The 27713-nt window shown below is 38.1% G+C and overlaps 1 protein-coding gene across 1 annotated transcript; it reads left to right on the top strand.

Moving 5' to 3' along the window:
- Nucleotides 1–136: 136 nt before the first annotated feature.
- pfdn1 (prefoldin subunit 1) lies at nucleotides 137–27713 on the top strand. Its single transcript, XM_079835099.1, has 4 exons — nucleotides 137–203; nucleotides 822–988; nucleotides 1081–1165; nucleotides 25977–27713. Exons 1-4 carry the CDS (start codon nucleotides 171–173, stop codon nucleotides 26058–26060), a joined length of 369 nt encoding a protein of 122 aa, XP_079691225.1. The 5' UTR covers nucleotides 137–170; the 3' UTR covers nucleotides 26061–27713.

The following is a 27713-nucleotide window of genomic DNA, read 5'->3' as shown; positions in this document are numbered from 1 at the left end:
TTTTGAGATTTAGGTGGCGTCTACAATTCTACCATGCTGCCTATCTAGATAGCATTTTTTGCGCATCAGCTGCTATTTCGAAACCGAGAATGCTGTCTATGCAGGTCGCTCACTAGGTTTTGAGCTCTTTGTGCAACGCATGCGCAGTGACCCATTCTTCTCCCAGCATCATGGCGGCTCCCGTAGACCTCGAGTTGAAGAAGGTAAACGGTGCTTTACAGATTTATTCACATAAACTAAACAGGTTTATGAGTTCGTCATGATAAAATAGCGAGTAAAATGTTTTTCGTTTTTTTTTTTTTAACTAAGGTAGATCAGAATTATGGAATGGGACTGTAAAAGCAATGTGAAATGTCAATATAACCTCGGTGCACTAGAAACCTTTTAATTTATTATTTATTTTGGGTGTAAAGTCAAAATAACATTTGACACCTTTTGTAACTACTGTTAACCCTTTATAAATGAATATGTATACATACATAAAATTGTTCAAGAAGCTTTCAAAATGGGTCTGTAATTTTCTCAAATTTATGGGTATTTTTGACTGTTGACGGTTGTTGTTACTACGTTATATGGTTAAGTCTATGGTTACCATTGTAAACCTTTAGCAAAAGTGGAGAGTCTAGTCTAAATTTTAGGTTTCTGTTATTTATGCACTTTCATTCATAGTTAAGTATGTTGTATAGAATAAACCCTTTGTAATAACTGCCATCCAACAACCTTGTTTTAACATGTGTTTGAGGGCATGAAAAAAAGTTATTATATTGCAGCAGATCTCATTCAACTCAAACTTCAATCCTCCTCACATCTGTACACCACAGGCCTTTGGAGAGTTGCAGGCTAAAATGATTGACACCCAGCAGAAGGCGAAGCTGGCAGACCTGCAGATCGAACAGCTGAGCCGCATGAAGAAGCACGCCAACCTCACGCATGCAGAGATCACGTCACTCCCTGACACCACTCGCATGTTTGAGGGAGCAGGACGCATGTATGTACATTTCTGTTGGTGTAAAATCTGGGCCTGACTGAGACTTTTTCCCACTCTGTTCATTATTTTGACCACCTCCTCACTTTTTCCAGGTTCATTCTACAGTCAAAAAATGAGATTACCAATCAGCTTTTGGAAAAGCAGAAGACGGCAGATGACAAGATCAAGGAGCTTGAGGTAAGTTAGAAGCACAAAACATTTATTAAGCATCTCTCTCAGACAGCTGCACGCTGTCAAGCACCTCAAAACTGTAACTTATACCTGGTATTAACATCCATCTCTCACAAGTGGCCAATGTTAAATAAATACAGGTGTAAATAAGGTTAAAGCATTTTGGAATACAGTCACTGAACCCACATATTAGAGGTGTGGCTTGTGACACAATTGCATTTGTAGTGTAAATGCTACAACCCCAAATCAGAAAAAGTTGGGACAGTATGGAAAACGCAAAAAAAAAAGAAAAAAAAAGAAGTGATTTCTAAATTTACTTTGACTTGTATTTCATTGCAGACAATATGAACACAAAATATTTCATGTTTTGTCTGGTCAACTTCATGTCATTTGTAAATATGCATCCTTTCCTGTCATTCAGACCTGCAACACATTTCAAAAAAAGTCGGGACAGTAAAGCATTTACCACTTTGTAATGTTGCCATTCCTTTTCACAACACTTAAAAGACGTTTAGGTACTGAAGACACCAAGTGATGAAGTGTTTCAGGTGTAATTTTGTCCCATTCTTCCTGCAAACAAAGTCTTAAGGTGGGCAACAGTACGGGGTCTTCGTTGTCGCATTTTGCATTTCAAAATGCACCACACATTCTCTATTGGAGACAGGTCGGGACTGCAGGCAGGCCAGTCAAGTACCCGTACCCTCTTCCTCCGCAGCCAGGACTTTGTAATGTGTGCAGAATGGGGTTTTGCATTGTCTTGTTAAAAAATGCATGGACGTCCCTGGAAAAGATGTCTTCTTGAAGGCAGCATATTATGCTCCAAAATCTCTATGTACTTTTCAGCATTAATGGTGCCTTCACAGAAGTGCAAGTTACCTTTGCCAAGGGCACTGACACAGCCCCATACCATGACAGACCCTGGCTTTTGGACTTGTTGCTGGTAACAGTCTGGATGATCCTTTTCTTCTTTGGTCCGGAGCACACGGCGTCCATTCATCCCAAAAAATACCTGAAATACTGATTCATCTGACCACAGTACACGTTTCCACTGTGTGATGGTCCATCCCAGATGCCTCCGAGCCCAGAGAAGTCGACGGCGCTTCTGGACACTGTTAACATAGGGCTTCCTTTTGGCACAGTACAGTTTTAACTGGCATTTGTGGATGTAACTACGTATTGTGGTACTTGACAAAGGTTTGCCAAAGTAGTCCTGAGCCCATGTGGTGATATCGCTTATAGATGAATGACGATTCTTGATGCAGTGCCGCCTGAGGGATCAGAGATCACGGTTGCTCAGCTTAGGCTTGCGCCCTTGTCCTTTACGCACTGAAATTCCTCCAGATTCCTTGAATCTTTTAATTATGTTATGCACTGTTGAATGTGAAATATCCAAATCTCTTCCTATCTTTCTTTGAGGAACATTGTTTTTTCGCACGTATTTGTTGGCAAACTGGCGATCTTCGGCCCATCTTTGCTCCTAAAGGATTAGACCTTTCTTGGATGCTGCTTTTGTACCAAATCATAATTACAATCACCTGTTGACATCACCTGTTTCAAATCACATCATTATTTAACCATTTTACCTCATTACTAGCCCTAAATCGCTCCTGTCCCAACTTTTTTTGAAATGTGTTGCAGGTCTGAATGACAGGAAAGGATGCATATTTACAAATTACATGAAGTTGACCAGACAAAACATGAAATATTTTGTGTTCATATTGTCTGCAATGAAATACAAATCAAAGTAAATTTAGAAATCACTTCTTTTTTTTTTTTTTGCGTTTTCCATACTGTCCCAACTTTTTCTGATTTGGGGTTGTAATATGTAATAATTTCATGCTCATCTGTCAATCCACCAGTGATAAAACAACATTTGTTTTAAAATTGGTTGTTTATGTATCATTTTGAAACAAATGGTAGAATTCCATAGATATTGAATAGAACTTTTTCAGTATGCCAACAGTGACACTAATATTTCTCTTTGGGTAAAAGTTAAGAAACTAAATGTAGATCATATCTGAAAATTATTTAATGAAGTGTATTAGTATTCCGCTTTAAACATCATGTTTGTCTTAAAAACACAGTAATGATTACATTTAGATATAGTAAAAAATAAAATTCAGATCCCCACTACCATTCCATCGCATTTGTGTGAAGACTCAGGATCTATTGAAGAGAACATATACAACGCAGAAACTCATACAAAGCGGAAAAAAACACTAGTTTTTGATCCATTAATGCATCTCTCACTTACTGTGTGCGATCTCACTGTTTGAAGCGCCAGTCAGAGGAAACTGCCTATCAACGCGTGCTGTCATGAATTAAGCAACGCGTCTTCTAATAGGACAAAGACACGCAGTCTCATGAATAATTGTGAGACATCGATGAGTCATCGCCGTACTATAATACGAGAAAACGTCACAACCTATGACGTTAATATGAAGATGAATTTAAACCAGGAAGTTGAAAATAGAGCTAAAAGGATTCAAATTAACTAGTTTTCTCCCACATTCAGATGGTAACGTTGTCTAACATGATGTTCAACACACATACTTCTGTTAAAATCTCAGAAATTTTGGTTTAGAGTTTCATGACCCTTTAATGCTGCCTTCACGTGCTATCAAATTATCGTAGTAAGTGAGAGTTTCCTAGTTAAAAATTGGACATGAATGCCCTCTCAAGTCATAAATACCACTAGGAAGCTCGGGGATAATTCTGATACCCAAGTTCTCGAGTTGGGCGTGAACTTTAAACATGGCGGAGGGCAGAAAGATTGATTCTGTGACTGGTATTTTGCATTAGTTTTTTCCACATTAGCTACATCGCCTTGTCTTGCCGTTAAATTAGTGTATATTTCATGTAATGCATATTCAAATAATCATTTGAAGCATATTGTATGTTTTATACACACCAAAATAGCCTAGCCTTTATCTAGACAGCATGGTGGTTGTATATGGTTGTCAATAAATGGGATCCTAAATATCATTTTGACTTTATTAAAATTTTCGCAATAAATAGGCAAGAATAAACCTGGTGCCTGATTCCTGTATTTCTGAGATTTCAATTATTTTCTTCAGAAAAAGTAGGAAATTTCATGGTTTCCACCAAAATATTAAGCGGATCAACTGTTTTCACCATTGATAATAAGAAATGTTTCTTGAGCAGCAACATCAGGATCATGTGCCACGGAAAACTAGTAACGTTTAATTTCACAACATTTTATGTATATGATCATGGCCTAATGGTTAGAGAGTCGGACTTGTAACCCAAAGGTTGCGGGTTCGAGTCTCGGGTCCGGCAGGAATTGTCGGTGGGGGGAGTGAATAACCAGCGCTCTCCTCCACCCTCAATACCACGACTGAGGTGAGACCTTTGAGCAAGGCACCGAACCCCCAACTGCTCCCTGGGCGCCGCAGCAATATGGCCGCCCACTGCTCTGGGTGTGTTCACGGTGGGTGTGTGTGTGTGTGTGTGTGTGTGTGTGTGTGTGTGTGTGTGTGTTTGTGCACTTGGATGGGTTAAATGCAGAGCACAAATTCCAAGTATCAAGTATTCCAAGTATATACTTGACCGTACGTCACTTCACTTTTACTTTCACTTTCAAATAAATGCAGCCTTGTTGAGCATAAGAGACTTCTTTAAAAAAAAAAAAAAAGAAATCTTACCAAACCCAAACTTTCGCACAGTAATGTACATTGATACAGTGACAGTTAGTAATATGCACTCCTGAAATGAAAGACCCCCCCTTGATAAAATCCAATCACAGGAGATGCTTTTGAAGTGCATGTGGTGTGAGTGGTGATGCAATTAGGTTGACCACTTGTGATCAAATCACCCGAGACGGATATTAATACCTGGTATAAACAGAGCCTAGTATCTTGTATTTGTAGTGTGATTCAGGGTTGCCAGGTTTTCGCAACAAAGTTGTTTCAAACGTGTATGAATTTTTGTCTTCTGCTGAACACAAAATAAGTTATTTTGAAAAATATAATTTGATGGGCCCCATTGACTTCCATAGTATTTTCTTTTCATTCTATGGAAGTCAATGGGATGCATCAACTGTTTGGTTACCCATATTCTTCAAAATACCTCCTTAAGTGTTCAGCAGAAAAAGGGAACTCATGCAGGTTTGGAACAACTTGAAGGTGAGTGAAAAATCATATTACCTTAAGATTGCGCTTTAGAACTATTTGAATTAAATATTTACAGATTTATTGTCTTTTCTGTTGCCACTCTTTTTCTTCTTGCTCCTTGTCATACATGTTTGTATTGAACAAGGCCAGCCTCTCTTTTTGGTTGGTTCAAACTGATGACCGCAGATTCCTTGTCTTTTCATGAAGGCTCGAATGCGAAATATGTTCTCCTGAAGGGTGTCCTTCATTCTGCTGCGCAGTTTTGTCTTTATCAAATTCATCTCAGAGAATGCGCGTTCAACCACTGCATTGCTGAATGGCAATGCCGCGTCAATCCAGAACTTCTTCACTTGGCGGTCCTCTGTGTATACCCATGACGATGTGTTCAGGACTCTTCACTGCTGATTAAGCTTTGCAAGATCTCTAGTGTACAGACAAAGAAGTGATATAGAGGCTAACTGGTTTTTTTCTGGCTCAGTGCCACAAGAGACTGAAGCTGCTGCATATTTGTGGTCAAATGTGGTCAAACACAGGTATGCTTTGCAGCAGTGTTTAATGTTCTCTGCATCGGATATGGGAAGCTTTCCATTATCCAGCTCCATTTGGAACTTTAGGCCACAGTCAACTGCAGAGAGAGGCAGATGGTTGCTTTCTGTGGTCACTTAAAAATCAATAAACTCGACCCACCGAGTCATGTCCGCCAGGTTGATTTTTGCAACTCTTCTGAGTAGGTTCAGGAAGAGCGTGATCAGTTCATGAAAGAGCTTGCATGGATTTGCATTTTCCAGATGAAACATTTTATTCACTCTGTTCACTTCTTGAACGATGAGCTCCAGGAACACTAACTACAGATCAGGGTACATTTGATACAGGATCTCCGAGTTGTAGTTCCTGCCCTGTTTAGTGTTTAAGGGTTTACACAGCAGGCAGTCCTGTAGCATGCTCAGAAACTCAAATGCTTGTGTGGTTATTTTTTGCCCTTTACAAGCTTCTCCTACAGTTTTGCAAGTACACTCAGAATTTCACGCTCATTGTTTGGTATGTGTGGTTAAAATGATGGGCATACATCACAGCGTTCCCATCACTATTTGTAAAAACCACATGAGCTGTATGGCCCTCATGATATACTTATCTTCTCACAAACATTCACTTGCCGCATGTCACATTATTACAGCCGTCATCCTTCTGGCTCCTTCTTTATTTGTCTTTATTTGTGAGTAATGTCCTGCCAACCAACAAACCATCTTTGTTTTTGTAAAATACTTTATAAATTCATAGTCCACTGACAATTATTATAGTCAGTGAGAAAGTTGCACTGGGGAACTGTGTAGGTAGTCTGAAATAATTCTGATAAAGAGCTGATGTTCATTCTTAATTGGACTCCGAGGTGGACAGTACTTAAGTATTTTTACTTTCTACTCCAGTACATTTTTCAAGTATATATTTTATCAGTGTTTTTCTTTGGAAAACTTTTAATTCATTACATTCCAAAGCATAATTTATAATGTAATTTACTGCACTACATTTCATAAATAAAAGTTGTTGTTTTTTTACATTTAATACTTAATTACATTAAAAATGTAGTACTTTCTTACTTGAGTAAAAGTATACAATACTGCATTTTTAGTTTAATTAAGTATTAAATGATATTCAACAATGTGAAACATAGTGCAGTAAAAAGTACAATATTATGGAAGGTTGTGAAGTAAATGTTTTCCAAAGAAGAACACAGATAAAGTACATATACTTGAAAAATAAAATTACTTGGAAACTGGAGAGTAAAAATACTTAAATACTGTCCGCCTCTGATTATAAGGAAATTTAGATGACAAATGTTATCGTCGTCATCTACGCGTGGGCTTTTATGAAAATGACCACAATTGATTGTCACATCATGTTTTCCTTTTTTGGGGTGTTGAATAGTATTTTGTCACAGGTCTTCTGAGATCACTAGCCTTATATTTAATTCAGTAATTCAATCGTTGTTGTTGAGTACTTTTTGATTGTGTCCAGATGGAGCATAGACATTATGATATAGGCAGGATCCATAAAACTATTTATCATCCAGTCAGATTTCTTTATTACAGATTTTCTATTGCATTTTTTTTAAACTGTTCTTTGAAAGAGTTGTATTACTTTATTATAAGTATATTTCATAATATATTTTTCTTATAAATGTTAGTTATAACTCTATCACCACTTTTTCTAAAATATAATTGCTTGTGTATGTGTACACTACTGTTTAAAAGTTTGGGGTCTTGAAGATTTTTATATTTAATTCACACTTTTATTCAGCAAAGATGTACTAACTTGATAAAAAGTGACTGTAAAGACATTTATAATTTATATCACAGGGATACATTACATTTTATAATATATCTAAATAGAAAAGGTTATTTTTAATTGTAAAAATATTGCTGTTTTACTATATTTTTATCAAATAAATGCAGCCTTGGTGAGTACGAAAGAGTGTTACTCACCCCAAACTTTTGAACAGTGGTGTAAGTTTGACACTCAATAATCTTTTATCAAAATGCATAATATATGCAAGGGATAATCCGTGGCTAGCTGTGCATTAAGCATTGTTAAATGCAAAGAACCACCTGACGCAAAGCAGTTAAATTATGGTTATTTTTGTCTGTTATGGCTCGTTAGATCTAGTATATCTGCCCACTTTAAATCATCTTTGCTAAGAAATATAATGTATCGATTCAGTAGTGAAGCTATTTTATCAATAAAAGTCTCAGGGCAGTGTTGATACGTTTCTGTACTCCTGAAAGATTCTGTGTGTGCGCACAGCTCAATCTCAGATTTCTCTCTGTGACCTTTGTGCTTAAGTGAAAGCAGCGCAATAATGTAGAACTAATTAAAACGACTGGAACTAAGTCAAACAGACCATGGTATAATTAAAATTATAGCAAAAAAAAATTTTTTTTTAAATTATATATGCATGACTGTAGCATTTTCACCACATAGAATATAACAGTAAAACGTTAAAGGGGCTATATGCAACTTTTTCCCCAAAATAAACGTAACAATAGCCTTTTTATTTTACCATTTATGACTCAAACATCTCCTGATGAGCATACTGACACCTTGTCCGCTCACAGTGGGTGCACCTATAAGCCTGTATCCTATTTTTCCTATTTTCTGGCGGGTCGTTTTTCCCCGCGCTGTCTGCGGAATGTGACGTCACCACCGCTGCGAGAGCGAGCAGAAAATAAGAGCAGTTCTGTTTTTTGGCCACAGGTGTCAGTCGCGAGTTTAAATTTCAGAAAAACGCATATAGCCCCTTTAAGTAATTAGCTGAAGAAAGCATCTTTTAGAAAGCATTCAGTAAGCACCTTACATGGCAGCTGGCTACACACAGCTTTTCTCTTTGACCTGTCTTATCATACCAAAATATTTTTTGCTACTGTAAGTGACAACTCCAATCCGTAATGAAATTACCACCCATCTGAGTGGCTTGGCACTGCAATTCCCACATTTGGTGCCTGACAGGTGTTGTCTTCAGGCCTTTGGTCAAGCAGTACACTGTAAAAAAATATTGTTGGTTTAACTTAAAAAAGTAAGTAATCTGGTTGCCTTAAAATTTTGAGTTCATTGAAATTAAAAATTTCAGTTAATACAACGAAGGAAATTGATTTAATAAATAAATAAATCTGAACCACATAAATAAAAAACAAAGTGATAAATAATGAAAATGGCACAATTTGGCATGTTTCACTGCATTATTACAAATAAAACACAATTAGGCAATATGCTTACAAAATCTTTTAATAATATTTGAATAAAGGGTGATGTTGATTCTCAAATGTTCATTGTATTAACTCAAGTTTTTAATTTCAATGAACTCAAAATTAAGGCAACCAGGTAACTTACTTTTTAAATATTTTTTTACAGTGTAGTTATGTTGGAGTTATACAGCTCATGAAACTTGTGAGTAGTGACCACATCAGTCACTATGTGAACTAATGTGTTTGTTCAGACAAGGTTCACATACATTTCACTGATGTCATCGAAAAGGCAGCTGTTCAGGTGTTTTCCTGAATTTCAGGTGCGAGTGTGACCACCTGTGGACTCATGGGAGGTCCTGCTTTCTGACACAGACAGCAGCCTCCTATTTCAAACAGACTGCATGACATGAGGGGAATGCAGCAGGCGTTTGCTGGCAACTTCCCCCTTTATCAGTTTTGCATTTTTCCAAGATATTAACCCCGTTAGGTGAAAATTTTTAATAAGCCAGCTCATCGAGGTGTCATACCATGAGACGTCCTTCTATGCATTTTGCATGTGGGAAAGATATTTTAAAACTTTGCAAGTTTGGAAAGGCTCATGTCACCTACCATTGTGGCAAATCATCTGCATGGGTCATATTTAAGCAGAATGTGAGATATCAGTGCAGATGAATTGCAATGTGCCACAGTTCAGTGAAACACAGATGAGACATTTTGGCCCTGTTTACACCTGGTATTAAGATGCGTTTTTGTTGATCAGTTTACAAGTGGACGACGCTAAATACAGGTGTAAAACGTTTTGAGCTCGTCCACTTTCGACCACTTCCAGGGGTAGTCGAAAACGCATTCAACCACATTGCTTATGTGGTGTAAACGCTCATCTGTTCGAATGTATTTGAATGCCTATTGACCTAATGCGTAAACATTATGGGAAAAGCGAACTAGCCAGATGAGAAACTTTGTAGATCAAAGATTCGTTTGAAGATGAAAAACGTACCAAGCACAATGTTCTCTCACATTTCTAACACGCACTCTCCGTGTTCGGCGTGGTCTCGCGGCTGTCAGAGCAGAAACGGAAAGCTGATGCTCTCTTTAGGTTTTCCGTTGGACCCCCTTTGCATTCATATTTAAATTGCATGAGCTTATTTCATCCATTAGATCTAAAGATCTGAAAAAGCCCGTACATTTACCTGCCCATAGACCTTCCCCTCGAAGAAATCAGGACAGAAGTGGTTGAAAGTGGACAAATGAGATGGATTAAAACACTAGGTGTAAATGGGAATGTGTTTCTCTCATCTACTTGTGATCTGATCGAACAAAACGCATCTTAATAACAGGTGTAAACAGGGCCTTTGTAGATCAGGTACTATAGTCTAGTTCACCTTTCATCTGTCAGGGTCTGATGTGTCATGCAGTCATTTCTTCATCTCTTTCCAGCTCAGACTCTGTGTTTACTATATAGATCCACAACACATTTTTGATGAAGTCATGACTCATGACCATACCAAGTATTTATCCTTTGGCTATAAAAATTGTCTAGCATCTTTTTAGGTATAAGAAGTATAAACAGCTAACTCGTCTTTCTTTCTTTCTTTCTTTCTTTCATCTTGATAATTTGAACCACGGGTTCTGTGTAATAGACATGGGAATATTTAATTTTGTAGCTTTACATTTTGTAGTAAATAATGTTTTAAACTAAAGGTGCAGTGTGTGAATTTTAGTGGCATCTATTGGTCAGTAGGCTTGCTGCGATAGTCTGTGTTACCGGTGTTCAGACACAACACCGGTTACATCACTTGCCCACTGTGGCACTGCCCCCACCGTCGTTTTGATTTTTATAGTAATAAAATAATTTAGATTAGTTAGACAGACACTACAATTAAAACCTGAACTTGTCTGCTCAATACAGTGTGAGCCGAACGTGAGTCGCAGCACAAACGCAGCAGCAAACGCTCATTCATCACGAGAGCGAAGAGCTGACAGACAAGATGATCGCAGAAGATTTGGTGTCAAAGCGAAATGTAAAAGCGCCTATTTAAGTGAGTTTGTCATTGTACTGTATTGTTGTTTTTAATTTAGAATAATAGGCTAATGAACCCACAATTCAAGCAGCCCGCCCCCGAATTGGCGCTAATTCTAAACCGAAAGTAAAATGAGCATGAGGGCACGGGCATTCATTCATGGCCGCACAGTCATTCACAGTGCGTGTCCAGTCTGGTGCGTTTTCAGTTCATGCCTATGGAAGCTTAACTTTCATAAGAATTAATTGAAAACACTCGCTTTGCTCCGCACTGCTCCGTTATGAATGCCAGAGCGGCCGTGCGCATTTTACTTTCGGTTTAAAATTAGGTATTTAAAAAGCCTCTGGTGGGAAAATGTTCTTTCCGTCACATCTCTAGTAGTGATATTGTGAATTGCAATCACCCACCGCTCACCCCTCCCTTTCAAAGCTAATAGAGAAGCTACGGTGGCCGACACAGGACAAAAATGACGTCGTCGGAGAGAGCAGAGAGTGACTAGCACTCTGTAGAGAAGTTTTTCCGTTTAGGGCTACTGTAGAAACATGACAGCGCAAAATGGCGATTTCACTGTAAGGGATGTGGGATGTGTGTAAGTGTATGTAGATAGAAATGGCTCATTCTAAGCTAAGGTAATAAAAACATAACGGTACATTATGTAAGGTCTTTATACACCACTGAAAACATAGTTATGTATATTATATTGGATTTCTCTCAAAAGATCATCATAAATAGCACACACTGCACCTTTAAAACTAAATTAGTTAGTTTTTACATTGAAATCCAAATAAAACGTAGACGGCTGCCATTGGGGTCATGCACTACCGTTTAAAAGCTTGGGATCTGTCAGTCATTGAAAATGTTTTCATTCAACAAGGATGCATTTGATTGATCAAAAGTGACTGTAAAGACATTTACATTGTTACAAGATTTTCAAATAAATGCTGTTCTTTTAAACTTTCTATTTATCCAAGAATCCTGAAAAAAAGTATCACGTTTTCCAGACAAACAAATATTTAATCAGCACAGTGATAAGGATGACAAATGTTTCTTGAGCAGCAAATCAGCATATTAGAATGATTTCTGAAGGATCATGTGACACTGAGGACTGGAGTAATGACAGTCTTGGAGAGAATAAGATGCGACTTCAAACGTTTGAATGATAGTTTTTAAACTTTAGCTGCTTCTGAATTTATGTATTGTCAGAATAAGCACTGCATTTGATAAAGAAGTTCTCTACCGGGAAGTAGGCTTATTTGTCTCATATCTCAGGGTTTGTCGTATATACGTGTATTTTAATATGATATTAATCAAATAATAATTGGTGAAATTTAACCTATTTGCCTGTAAGAAAATGTATACTTTGCTTAGAGAGGCACTGCGTATATTTGACGTCAAAGTGATGTGGGAAATGTATTTCCTTGTAAAGGCTGATCAATTTGCATAGTTTGAATAATGTATTTACACTCTAATCAATTACTCATCCACATCCCAACTTTGCATATGCGCATTCATTACTTCACCTAATGCTATTTTGCAGGAACTCTGCATTGAAAAGGCAAATGAGATGAAAGGAAGTGAACCTGAAGTGTAAATGAGGCCTGTGAGATCATGGGCGTTCACTCAAATACAGTATTTCTGAGCTCTGTGTGTGTTCTGGCCCAGAGTGTGCGTTCTGCATCGTGTCTGGGCCTGTCTGTCTTTGGCTTCGGTGCACTGGGCAGTTTGGGTGTAATTCCAGGCTCGGTCATGACATCATTGTGAATCAATGCAGGGCTGGTGACATCTGGAACGAGGCCCAGGGCTTCCCTCAACAGACAGAGAGCGAGTGAGAGCGCAGCATGTGAGGCAGCTCAACTCCAGTGTCAAAACCGACTACAGCTTATTTCATTCCATCGTGACCATCACGTATCTCATAGTGGCTAGATTTACAAAACATTCTTAAAAAATAAAATTACCTGCTTTTAATTTTATTTTCTAACTTAAAGGGTAACTAAACCCTAAACCAATTTTTTTCAGTTAATAATCTGTAATACTGGGGCTTTATTAATGCTGTTCATTGATTCGAGTAAATGTTTTGACATTTGAGTATAAAGTGTTTTAATCCCATAAAATATGGTGTAAAACCGCCAAAGTGCTGCCCTCTTAAGGTTGAACGGTGGCTACTGCAGTTGAATTTTCCTATTGGACGTTGTGGTACATCGTGACGTATGATGGTACTTCCAACGGCTCACTATCCGCGCCCCTGGCACGAGCTCACCACGCCCTCAGAAATGTTTCCCCCAATCACATGAGGAGAACGGCTTCACTCCAGTATGAACTGTCATGTTACATGAAGTAAACATTATGAATGAAACTGACTTGACACTTGCTTTAACATTGTAATGAAGAAAATACGGTTAAATCATGCAATTGTCAGTACACGTCAGGCTTTTCTTGCGATATTATTGCCGCCCGTCATGTGTACAGATCATTTTCATACATGAGACGCGCTTTCAAACCCTGACACGCAAGTGGTTGCCTCCGTAACGAACACCGTGCTGGTGTATATAGTCTAACTTATTTGAGGAAATCCGTTTATAATAGGCTTTTAGGTCTGAACTTATTGATTCCGTTAATTTGAATGAAAATACATCGTATGTATATCAGATATCTGATCTATTTTTAGTGGCATTCAGTGTAAGGGTTGACTGTTCATAGATTAGGTCAGTTCTCTTGCGCTGCTGCTTCATCGTCTGCATCGGGAGTTAACGCAGTTTGAGCAGCGGCTCGCATTGATAAGGCTCCGGGTCTGTGTCTACAGATCTTTCACCCTCCTCCACTTCAGGTGAAGGTAGGAGAAATGACCGTTCTGTTGCAAAGCTGGCGTCACTCCAGTCATTCTCCATCTTTGCGACTCGCGAGTCAGACAGCTGTCAATCAACCCGTCACCGCGGGTCTCAGGTGCACGCCCTCCGCTCAGCCCCGCCCTCGGTTCGTCCCCTCTGTCTCCGTTGGGCTCTGCCCACTTTTCCAGCATTTTAAAAAAATTGCCAGTGGGTGGAGTTAAGCTCTGAGCAGGGGTTTAGTTACCCTTTAAGAATAAATGTAAATATTTGTATTCCCAGAAACCTTTCTTAAGAATGATCTTTTTTTTTTTTAAGACAATATTTTGTCTTAAGACAAAATGTAAGAAGAATTCCTGAAAATAACCTGACTGGAACTCGTGCACTGTTTTCTGTGCATGCACACAGTTCTCTCTCTTCCTTTTGAGCAGGAACGGACATGTGCAATCAAAATTAAGTCAAAATGCCTGTCTCGGCGAGTATCCTCGTAAACATTAGTTTATATGTTGTAAACAACTGATGCGTATCATTATATTGGATCCGCGCATTCGTCTTAAAGTGATAGCAGCCTAATATACCCACAGCTGTTTGTGTCAACGCTTATGTTAATCAAACGACAAAAGAGAAAGAGAAAATGAATCATAAAGCACTGATTTTTTCATGTGTATCTTTGTTCTATTGTATTTATTAGGACCCGAGCACCAAATGGTGCAAAGACCCTCTTGGAATTGATTCACACACTTGATTCACACATAAGCTTCTGTGTTTAGTTTACCATACGTGATGCGCTGCATGTTTATAAGTGAATAAAAGCCTAAATTAAATCGGTTCATCATATAAATCAAACTTCTTTCATAAGAAGATTTTTGTGCACCAATTTTAATGATGGTGATTGTGATATGATTGAAAGACAACCCCTGAGTCACACAAATGTTTCAGAAGGCTCCTTGCTTTTTTAACGCCTGTGTACAGTTAAACCACATAGCTGTCATTTCCCGCCTAGTACATATTGGCACCGCATTTAGATCTCAGGGAGCAAATGAACTCATGACTCCTTTGGCCTCCGTATTCACACAGCGTGGATGCGAGGCAATACGTTACGAGGTAACATGATGTCGTCAGCATCGGAGAGGTGCCTTGGCCCACTCACCACCCTCGTGATTCCCATACATGACTGATGACTCCTGGGGTGACAATAACACCACTGCTGGTTCTGTTATGAGGTCATAATTGGCCCACGATGCAGATGGGCTTCTTGCCCGCAGCGGGGGGGAAGTCTATAGTGAAGCGTGTGAGGGAAACCTGTTGACAGGGCTGTTATGGATCTGTCAGCTCCCTTCCCTGAGTCTTAGTGCGGTATTGTTTGCTGTATTTGCAGTGAAAGATGGGAGAAGCATGTTATTAATACTCCAGTGGCAGCAGGAGGGAGATGCTGCAGAATTAGTTGCATGGCTTGGGTGTCAGTGCATGGGGACAAGTGTCCTTACATGGCACTTTCATGACTACATCTTCTTTGAGACAGTCTCCTCACACCCGCTGCACTGCAGAGTACTTTGTACTCTTGATTTCAACAGTGGCATAGAATTTACTTTCACTTAAAATTGCCCATCAAATTTACAGTATTAAAATAATATATAACATATGAGATGAAATAGTGAGTTAAACAATTTCTAAGATAACGCATCTTTTTACTTGCCCCCACCAGAACTTGGACTGGCCTACCACAAAAGAGATTTATTTGTATTTTAATATCATTTTTTGTAACAATGTTAATTACTTTACTGTCACAATTGGTCAATTTAATGTATCATTGCTGAATAATTTATTAACCCTTTATTCAGCAATAAAGGGTTAATACCCCCAACACACACACACACACACTTACTTTTAAATGGTGCTAAATATTACAAAGAACATCTGCAACATCTGGAAATGATACAAATGTAATGTTAATAAGCTGTCATTGTTTACTGATTGATTTGTAGTTATGAACAATTAATGCTTGCTAGACTATCACAAGCGCAGTTTTGACACAACCTCATAATATATGTTTGCCAGCTAGATTAACTAACATTATATAAAATTGGATCAGCTGACCCGAAACTCTACATGGCGTTTATTGGGGGATATTGGTGATCGTGTGAGGTTATTAATGTTCCATAAGCCTGTAACCTGGAAACTGTGTAAACATCAAATGAACCATGAATTTATATTGGACTATAAAAACCCAAACGCAGAGAGGGGACTTTGTCTTGTAATTTAAGATGTCAACCACACTGCCGCCACTGAAATTCATGGATTCCTCACCCCTTTAATGTTCTGTAGGTGTTACTGTAATAATTATATAGTAAATACAATCGAAATTACCATTTTTCTTTTGAAGGATTTAAGACAAGACGCCTCAGGTGAATAGGGTAAAAATAACTAACATATACTGTATGCTTCCCCAGATGATTGATTACATTAAGAATTGCAATAATATTTTGTATTACAAGTTTTCTGAAATGTTTAAATATGCAAATTATTCATTGTATTAAATATGCAAGAATACATTGGATAAAGCCATGTTCAAAAGAAGGGAGTTTTGATATCTATTTTTGTCACCACATAAACCAGAAAATACTGTCAACAGCCAGAAAAAAATCTAACATTTTTAGGAATAAAATGTATAAAATCAGGCAAATGACATGAACAAACCCCTTCTTAAAAACATTCATAAATAAAACTTAAAGGTTTGGTGTATGTTCTGACGTGGGGATTTCTCGCCTAGTGCAGGAGACTAATTTTGAGAAAAGGCCTTTAAAGATTTGTACTTGGGGTGTAATGATTCACTCGTTTTCTTGATGCATCCATTACAAATCCTGATGATGCATATGCATCGATCTTGGATTTTTGTATCGTGAATCATTTGTTTCAGTCAATAATCAATTTAAAATGCTAAGAATCTAATGAATCGCGATTCGATATCTTTTAAAATATATAAGCATTAAATGATTACATAGGCAAATTAATGGAGACACTGCGACATCATTAAGCATTAAATGATTACATAGGCAAATTAATGGAGACACTGCGACATCATTCGCACTCTCACAGATCTCATATATATGCTGCACTCTTTACCGCCTTTCACTTGATTGCCCTCGCTCTCCATCCATAGCAGTTTTTGAGCAGCCAGTTTGATCTCTCCTCAGGACGACCACTGCTAACAGTTGAACTCTTTCACAATAGCGCTATAGTCTTGAGTCAAACCACTCAAACCATTGATAAAGTCATGGAAATAGATAAAATCCTGTAACATGAAGCTTTACTTGTAAGTATGAAGATACATTTCTATAGCTCAGACTGGTTTAAAACCACGCTTATTCAATGATGCACATTTATTGCATGGATGTAGCAAAAACAATGTTTAAAATGGGACGACAACCGCTGTGGAGTAGCCCAGTATCTGCGTAACTCATCATATACATAAACACAGATAAGTAGCTCCGGCTGCTAAGACGCATAAAACTAACACAAGCTAACATCTAACAATGGACAAAAGGGTTTTTTGCACTCTTTGTCCCCATGAAGGCTGTGTAATTTGCACCAACTAAGGGCGGTCCCAATGCTGTCCTCGAGCAGATTGGGAGGTTTAAGAGTGTGTTCACACGTGTAGTTCGGTTATCTTGGTTCTTTTGGTCCTGAACAAAAAAAGAAAATAAAACATTCAGTCCTGGTTCACTTCTGTCATTTTCAAGACTGAACCTAAAGATGCAAAAAAAAAATTTTTTGAGATGGAGCTTACCGAACATCCAAAACAATGCTGTGTTCTGGGCTAAGTTGTATGTGCGTACATATGATGGTATTTTGACCAGCTGAGAACTGGTGAAGAATGTGTAAAGGAGTCAGCGTCAGGAATTCCTCCGTTGCACACAAACAAAGATCTTCTGCAAGGAGACAGTGTTTCTGACACCTGTACGTAAAAGGGAAACCGCTCCTAAGAGCAATTGCACCAGGGTTGGTTTTAATCAAACCAAACCTGACAAGTGTGAACACACCCTTAGATTTGATCTGAAAACACCTTGCATTACTCTGCGCCAAATAAGCGACCAAGGTCCTGGACAAGATTTTATCTCAGGGAGGGCTTATTCAGGGATAAATCATCCTAAAAATCCTGTAGTCTTAAGACATTTTAGGGGAAGCATTTAAATAATCCTGTGAATGCACTTAATTGAATCTCATGAATTTGCAAAAATGTTTCTTATATTGAATCGTGAATCGACTCGATTCACTGTCTAACCCAAAAATGAACAGGTCTAAATGTAATGTAATTTGAAATCTACAGACACAAACAGATGAAGTGTAATAAAATGAACACTTAAAAGTGTATTTTGAATGTTTACTTTCCACTAGTCTGAAATAACACATTAGGAAAAGCCAAATAACCAAAATTCTCAAAATTGAACAGTGCTTTTTTTTGCTTGTAGACCAATACACCAGGTAAAGCTACAGTTCCTGTTTCAATGGCACTTTAAAGAATACATCTTTTGTTTCTGCAAGACAAACATCCCTGCAACTCGAAACTGGTTTGTTTTCACTTCAGAATGAAGCCTTTTACCCAGAGGCATATTTCCACCTTCTTTTCTCTAGAATTATATATCGCTACAGCAACATTCCTTTAGCTGTTATTTATGTTTGATTCTGCTAAAGTGGAATGTTGGCATATGAAAATCTGTTCTTTGCCGCTCATCCGTTCTGTCGCCCTATGCGGCAGGTCAACTCTTTTCAGATGCGTCACCTCTGCCTTTTGTAGCGGAGCCGGCAACAACAAAGGGCTCTTTTACAGCAGTGTCTGCGCAGACTATCTGCCCTGTCATCTGTGTTCTGATAGAAGTCACTATGGGCGGCCCTCACTCCCATGAGAAGATCCATTCAGGCCACAACAATGAATGGCTTCTGCTGTCCGATTCAGACAGAACCGCAGAAAAGAGAGCCATAAGACCTCTCTTTGTGCCTTCTTCCGCATTGTTCTGGGAAGGTCAGTCTTCTGAGGTATCATTATCCGCATGGAGAGTAGTGTTTCCATAACACAGCGTGTTTGGGCAATGGGGAGTCCCCTATTAGCTGTTGGGTTCATACCTTTGATGATAACCGGTTTAGTGCAAAAATTGGTGCATTGATTGGACTTTTTAGTATTTTAATATTTTATTATGGTCCTGATGTGACCTTTCATATTACATTGTCCATGTTGAGGTGATTTAGAGCTTTTTTTCCCCCCCTGTATACCTGTGTGCTGTGAAATTGCACTGTAAAAAAAAAACACTGGTAGCTGTGGTTGGCAGAAATTATGACAATGTTACAAGTATTACATGGTGGCATATTTTTCAACTTATTACTGTATATTTCATTAGGGGATATTATGTTAATATACCATTATATAATCTACTCAAACTACCCAAATCTGCATTGTACCATAGAATACTTTTAACCACCATAATAATACAGGTGGTAAAACTGTAAAAAATCCTACGTTCATTGTAAGTTGCCTGTCCATGAAACATGATCAATACTTATGTGTGTAGACGGAGCACAGGGTCATACACTCAAAGACAAAATTCCATCAGGGTAACACAACACCAAAATAATTCAATAGATGTAACTAATCTGTAAGCCAGGGCAAGGCAAGTTTATTTATATAGCACATTACATACGCATTGGGAATTTAAAGTGCTTTACATAGAAAAGGCGATAAAATAATCACAACAGATCCATAAGAAATAAAAATAACAATAACAGCAGAGAATCCTCGATGACTAAATTTGGGGTGCTCCTGTCTGAATTGAAGAGTCACTAGTAGCAACTCCCGGCTTCCTAGTGTAAGATAAAATAGTTGAAACAAAATATAATCACGCGGGGTCTTTTGGGAATGCTACAGTAAAACGTTTTTATATAAAAAGTTGTATAGTAATTCATATTTTTTTTTTATTTAGCAAAAAAACATGCATGTATACAGTAAAATGAATGTGATGTTAAACAGTTTTTCACCAGTTAACCAAATAAAAGATTTTTACAATAGTATTTTTAAATTATTTTTCTGTAAAAATGTACAAAACATTTTTTAGAGTCTGGCTTACTTTGACCGATTCATCGAAGAGATCAGCATTTAAATGGTGCTATTTCAGAGCTTTGTGGAGATGTCTGAAAGTGAACAAGACACACACATACATGTACCAAACAGGACATTCATGCAGTCAAAAGATTGATTGTTTCGCATTCGGCTCAGCAGAGCTGTGTAGGAGGCAAACGCCACTGAGTTAGGATCATTTCTGTTCCTGCGGACACTTGCCTAACACGGATGTAGTAGTTATTAATACAACAGTATTACACAGAATTTCCCATGGATATCTGGAGCTTCTTGTCTTTTGCATATGATTCACTGAGCGAACGGAACAGGATTCCCCTTTCGTTTTTCAGCTTGTACTCTAGTGTTTATTTTAGGCATACCTGCCCCACCCAAAATGAGAGAAATCCGTAAATAAACCACTGGAATACACTTTTATCTGAAAATGTAGCTCATTTAATGAAGGATGTTTCAGACTGATTCAAACCATTAACTGAGTTTGTGGGCCTTTTTGAATTATTTTTTAAAGAACCGGTTCATAAGAGTCATTTGCTTGGAAATCAGACTGCACATGCCACAATTTTAGTGGTTTTGCATGCAGCCTATGGGGACAACTCTATATGAAAATGTGTTTTCATACCATTACTTTGCAGTACACATTCAGTTCAGACTTTACTGTTCAAAATTTTGGGGTCACTTTTTTTCTGATGGATCATGTGACCCTGAAGACTGGAGTAAAAAAAAAAAATGCTTCTTATTGCTTTGTCAAAAACACAAGCTTCACATAAACAGTTGGTTTTTTCTTAAAGGGATAGTTCACCCAAAAATTTACTCACCCTCAAGCTATCCTAGGTGTATATGACATTCTTATTTCAGACGAATAAAATCGGAGTTATATAAAAAAAGAATGTCCTGTCTTATCCAAGTATTATAATGGCAGTGAATGGCAACCCAAAATACGCTTTTTTCTCAAGTTGAATACGGAAAGCAGTCAGTCGGAAACTAGATATTTTACTTAATATAACGTGTTAAATATGGATATTTTTCTTACACAACCCCATTGATTTGCTTCAGAAGGCCTTTATTAACCCCCCGGAGCCTTGTGGATTACTTTTATAATGAATGGATGCGCTTTTTTGGGCTTCACTGCCATTATAAATCTTGGAAGAGCCAGGACATTTTTTAAAATAACTTAATATTGTGTTCGTCTAAAAGAAGAATGTCATATACACCTAGGATGGTAAAGCATGAGGTAATTTTCAATTTTGGGTGAACTATCCCTTTAAGTGAATGTAAACCGGAAGAAATCATGTTTGTATGTATATCAGTATATTGGATCTGTGCATTACTGTAATTCTTAAACTGACAGCAGCCTAATATAAGAATCAGTAGAACCAGTACACATTTTATTCATACAGTGAAGAATGTGCAGATTTATTTTTTCATTTGATTAGTCTTTTTCTTATTATATATCTACTGTTTTTAGGTGTACCTGTAAAATGTAAAGCAGTTTATTTCATTTCCATCTTTCTTTTATTACATTTGTACTATTGTGTTATTTTTTCTATACTGATGTTATCATTGCCTTCTGCAATGAAAATATTGATTCAAGGAAAACAATTCAAAATAAGTGTTATTTACAAAGGTGGATATGTGATATAGTGCAAGCATGTGGATGTAGTATTGCAACAAAATTTATATTTTTGTGCAAAAGATCAACTTCGATTTAAGCTTATTCAGCAGACAATGTAAGTGAATGTGATTCAATTTTGAAGGCCTCAGCCATCAAACACTGAAATGGACTAGATCCAAAAAGCAGCAGTATAAACACAAAGAGATCTGAGACGACATTCCTACTTAAGCGGACCAAAAAAGGATCCGAGTCCTCTTTTAGGGACAGTGTGAATTTAAAGAGAACTGGGTCCTTTTTCACTTGGTTCACCTCTTAGTCCTCTTAAAGGAGTCTGAGTTCGGACTCGAGTGTGAAAACACCCCGAGACACTTCTTTCACCCCAAACTTTGGAATAGTATTGTATAAATATTTTCCACTCTGTGTGATACTGTAAAATGTACATTTGTTTGTACAAACTGAGAGATGATTCCAAAATATTTTCTGTGGTTGTCGACATATTTTTGATAGAAACCTGGAATAACAATTTTTCTGTACATGCATTCTGGGTGTTCTGATGGTGGTGACATTTTTTGTTAATGGATGAAAGGGAAAAAATATTTAAAGGCTGCCAGACAAGTCATCAGTGTCTATTGTACCACTCACAGTCTAACTCTATCAGATCAGTTGAGGGGGTAATGTAACATTCTGCACACCCCTGTTGGCCATTGTTTTCCCTCCCGTGTCATATTCTGCCCTCTGAAATATTTCCGTGACCTTTTCTCTGCTTTTCCAAGCTCTGCAATCTATAAATAAGTGGCTTTTCTGTAGATCTCCATAATGGGGAGGTATGGGTAAGCTGATATCAATTGTTATCATATCTCTTATCATGCTTGCTCAGGGAATATTTTCCTCCTCGCTATGGCATGCAGACGTATCACAAAACAGATGCCATGGTGTGAAAACCCATCAAACCTCGCCCTCTCATGAAAAAACAAGCAAGCATGATGTTGGTAACCTGTATCATCTGTATCTACAAAGGCACGTACAAAAATACACAAGCAGTTTGTACATAAACAAGCCGGATGAGATTCCAAAAATATACCTTCTCTTCAATGTACAATTGACTCTTGCGTCTTATAGGACACGGTTTGGATAGTTGTCTCATTCCATGTACTCGTTTTGCGTATCTGTGACACATTTGGCGTAGTTTGAATGGAAAATCTGTTTGCGGTAATAAAACGTAACTGAACACCTCTGTTTTCATGCAATGGTCAAAACATGAGCCTGTTACTAGGAAAACAAGACAATGCATTCAAAACCAAGTGAACAACACCAAATTCTTTAAAAGCAGAAATAGATAGTTTGCTCTTTTTTTGTACTAAGCCACCAAACGTTTAAAGATAGTTCACCAAAAAAAGAAAAGTCATCAGTTACTCACCCTCATGTTGTTCCAAACCTATAAGAGTTTTGTTCATCTTTGAAACACAAATTAAGGTGTTTTTAAAGGGGTGGTAAAACGCATTCTTTTGAAGGCTTGATTGTGTTTGTGGGGTGCACTGTAACATGTGTTCATGCTTCGTTTTCAAAAAGAATTGCATTATTTTTCATATATTTGACCTTTATTCTACACTGCTCTGTCCCTCCTTGTAAAACGGTCTGATGCTTTCCGGGTTGTATGAAGCCAGTCCCTCAAAAATACGCAATGGGCTCAGATTGGTTAGCTGGCCCAGTGTGTTGTGATTCGCTAACCGCCTAGTGCACGTTTGTCGGAAACGTCACGCCCCTTACCTTTACCGGTAGACTGTGCTTTGTTCAGTATTAGAAACAATGGCGTCAATAAAACCACACCAATCTGAGCCCGAATCAGACCCAGAACATTTTAGTGAAGATGATCGAGCAGAACCTGTTCAGTCCTCAAGAGTAAAGACTGCGGATCTATAGTGATCGCTACTGAATGGCACTTTTGTATTTTTAGAACGATTATAGCCAAATATCTGTGGCAAGAACTATTAACCCAAAACGAACACTAAACACTGGCTTTACTAGGAGCCAAATCACACACAGAACCATGTTTAGCATGCCTGTAGATAAACAATACATTAAAGCTCTAATCAAAGAATAATTTACACTAATGCCAAGTTCGCTGTTGAGATTTTAACGTTAGGTGTTTGTAACGTTAGGCGTTCGTCGGATAACTTTAAATATGAATGAGCATTTAACAGACTGGTTTGCAGAGCAGCGTTGTCATCTGTTTACTTCCTTGCTACAACCTATTACAGGAAAACACATAGACGAAAAATAAATCAGACTTACAGGTTGTGGCCCGTAAACAGCTTCTGTTTGTAAATCCAGCTTTCAGGACAAGCTGAGGTGCAAATCCGGCATTGAACTCGCAAAGATTGTGGATGTTTTCCTCCGCGAAATGTGCAGCGCGCGCGTCGTGCATCCACGCACTGGCAGTGTTTGTCTCGCGCATCTGACGTTGTGCAAATCCGACATTGAACTCGCGAAGATTGTGGATATTTTCCTCCGTGAAATGTGCAGCGAGAGGCGCGCCCGTCGTGCATTCACACTGAACCGCTCATGAATTGCAACGGACGAATATTGTCCATTATGTCACATTTTCCAGTCTTCTCCTCTGACCCTGTCTGTCTCGTGCTTTATGATGGACAGCATATATCTGAGACCTGTTCCCCTCTGTCTCAAACACATGCATATAACATGCTGTATGTTAAACGCCCATCCCCAGACCTGCAATCCGGATGAAAATAACAGTGTTTCGTCGGCATTGCAGCAACACCACTCCTGCCTATACCACTATACCACAACAACAGCGATACAAAATGGCCTCACCCCCCCTTATTTAATATTCACGGAGGAGGGGTTTATGTAAATATTGAGGCTGGTGATGTCACCAACCCTGGAGGAATGTGTGTAGTCGCCTACTGGCCGTTTGCTGTAGTCCTTAGAAATGGATTTCTTTAAGAGCAAATATATCCCTTTGCTTTAAACTTTGAACGTTGTAACTTTGCAGATGTTGTTTATGCTCAAGCAGCAACATTACACGCTAGCTAAAGTTAGAATAGTGAAATCGTGGTTTACCACCCCTTTAATGAAAATTGGGAGATTTCAGCCCCCTCCATTGAAAGAACATTCCATACAAAAACCGCTATGATATGCAAATTGCATATGCAGATTTTGGATTGACTTCAGTTGGTTACCAGAATTTGCTGTGTTGACCAAAAGACTTTCAAACCTAGCAGCTTTGTTTTGGTTGACTAAGCGAATCCACTTAAGCAACAATCTGCATGGGGTAATATTTCGCCCTCACACAAATTTCCAGATTGCATGAATTCCTATTGAAATTAGTGAATTTTTGACCGCACCTTAAAACCTACTTTTAAATCTTTTTGAACTTTTTTTAAGCATTTTGGTGGAATGGACAGAGATCCCTCATGTTTCATTAAAAATTTAATTTATGTTTCAAAGATGAACGAACGTTTGAGTAAATGATGACAATTTACATTTTTGAGTGAACTATCCCTTTAAGGTTACTGTCATATCATTTGGTTTTTGAGAGTCTAGCTGCATTAGGCTAGTCATATGTGACTGAGGGGGGATAGAGGAAGGGTGGGATTCCCAGACAACAGTGAGCTAATGCGCAGTAATGCTTAGTTACAGTTGTAAACCCATGCCTGTACTTAAATCATTACAGGGATGTCAGGCCACAAGCCACGTTTCGACCTACAACCACATAAAATTAAAATACAGCACACGTTTGGTTATTTTTAATGACTTGCGTGAAATTGGGATATAAGGTAAAAACATGGCTTGTTTAACACAACATTTGTGTTGTGTTCAAAATTGCTAATTTCATATTTATTGTGTCTATGAGATGGTGCCCCATCGCCTTGGGCAAAGGTTTTCTGTGTGTGTGTGTGTGTGTGTGCGCTGTGCATTTGACTCACTTCTTTTGCAACACATTGTCGGAAGACTTCAGGTAGAGGCCTGTTGCTCTACAGTGTGTGATTACACATCCTGGCACACGTTGCGTAATACATTGACACTTTCTCTAGCAGGCAGCACCTTTGCTTTAACAGAATCTTACTACTTGTCTGTTCTGTTTGAAAAGGGTTTTTTGTGTGTATTTAGAGACGATGAGAAACCTTTAACCATATTTGACCTGAGCAATCAAAGTTTAATTCGTGTTTCGACCATCTTTGAACGCGATCCAAAAAAACATCTTCATCTTATCTTATCTTAAAGAATTTTAACAGCTCTGTCACGTAGTTTGGGGAGTAAAAGGGTGTGTTCAGAATGAAAAAACCTTCTGATGTTTCCGAATTCCGAAACTTAATTTAGTCTTTTCCCCCTCTGTTTTCTCCACAGCAAAAGAAGACATACCTGGAGCGCAGCGTTAAAGACGCGGAGGACAACATTCGAGAGATGCTGATGTCCAGAAGGGCCCAGTAAAACACGCTCACACCCATCCACACTCGGAAAAACCTTCTCCATCACCTTTGCACACCGTGCCCTTAGTTTGAACATGCTTTTGCATGTCTTGGAGAATACTCATGACAGCCGACAGTCACTTGTCAGCTGAACACAGGAAGTTTATTTAGGTTAATAGTTAAAGAAGAATGTACTATTGACTGTATTGTCTGTCTAATACTGACTCGTGTGGCTTCTGACACCTGAGTATTCTGTAAGTCTTTTTAAGTTATTGGTTGTTTTCTTTGACAGTTCTTTATGGGGTTTTTTTCTATGATTTTGTAACAATGCAAAAAATGTTTTATGTAAGCAGGTGTTAACAATAAAGGTGACTGTTTAAAGACAACAAATTCTGTGTGTGTGTCATAAAGGGCACAGACAGTAATTTAGATATGATCTGATTGATGTGTGTTTTGGGGATTGCTGTGTTTGTGTTTGCTTCTACGTCACTGGTTTCCTGTCAGTCCCTCTGGACATCCTCTTTTCCCTCTCGCCTCGTCTCTTCTTTTCTTCTGTGTTCTTCTGATCTTGTTGCATAAGCCTGTGAAAACTTGTCTTTCAGGCAAAAACCTTTAAGCTGGAAAAGAGAAATACACCAGACTTCTGTTTAAGTCTTCTCCAGACAGCCCTTCCTGCGTGTTTCCTGTGTGCCTGTCTGTGTCTCACTCATTCGTGATGCAGATGTGTGTCTGCTTGATATCCTCCTTCCTCAGTAGGGAGTTGAATTGCATAAATAAAGCAATGGAGGATTTTTCTAAATATAAAGCTTTGTAATTGATTAGGTCATAGATTTGCAACCCAATGAGGTTTTGGTTTTGCCTCAAATTTACATGGTGCTCTTGAATACTTTATTCTTACTGGTCAGTCCCTCTACTCGCTACTGTTAAATATGCACATAGGCCTACATTTAAGTGGGTTTACATTCACTTTAAAAGTACATTTTCAGTTGGAGTAAAGCAATAATTTTGTCATTTTTAGTAGTTTGAAAGGATTTCTATGTATCTTTTTTATTTTAGTAATGTCAACTTAAACAAGTTTTCCTTTACTTTTTAAGCTTAATCTTCATCTAACATTAATTTAATATTTATATCAATTACTGAAAACGATTTTGAATCATTTTAGCTTTAACAACACTGTTTAAAATCATAAATGTTTTCGTTCACCTCAAACCAGTCATCATTTTTTGTTGAATGTGGTGTGGTCATGTTGTGAAAGACGGCAATCTGTATTTAATCATTAAAATATTCGCTAGGCCTACACAAAACCCATTGTAGCTTGGTTATAACTGTCGTACTTAAAATTATTATTAATAATACAGTGTTTCGTCAGCGGAACAATCCAAAAATACATGAAATAACAGTACAGCCCACTCAGGAAAAGCGTCTATCCATCACAGCCTCGCTTTCCCTCCCGTTAAAAATCAAAGATGGCGCTGCTGTGAATGATGTGAGGTTTGGGTTTTGCGTAAATACAGATTTCTAACAAAGTGCTGTGGGGTCCCTTACGAAAATGAATCATGGTTTTACTACAAAAAAAACATGGTAACCACAAATAAACCATGGCTTTACTCTAACCATAGTTTAACCATGGTATTTGTGGTAAAACTGTAGTTGTATAAATGGTAATCAATTAGCC

This window comes from Gobio gobio (assembly GCF_949357685.1).
Source record: "Gobio gobio genome assembly, chromosome: 14".
NCBI classification, from domain to species: domain Eukaryota; kingdom Metazoa; phylum Chordata; class Actinopteri; order Cypriniformes; family Gobionidae; genus Gobio; species Gobio gobio.
This window is presented reverse-complemented; position numbering and strand designations above follow the sequence as displayed.

What these genes read in the sequence shown, in the direction of transcription:
- pfdn1 (XM_079835099.1), top strand. Translation starts at nt 171, where the DNA reads ATGGCGGCTCCCGTAGACCTCGAGTTGAAGAAG. An exon ending in TAGACCTCGAGTTGAAGAAG is followed by an intron (nt 204 to 821) that starts GTAAACGGTGCT and finishes TGTACACCACAG; the next exon opens with GCCTTTGGAGAGTTGCAGGC. An exon ending in TTTGAGGGAGCAGGACGCAT is followed by an intron (nt 989 to 1,080) that starts GTATGTACATTT and finishes CACTTTTTCCAG; the next exon opens with GTTCATTCTACAGTCAAAAA.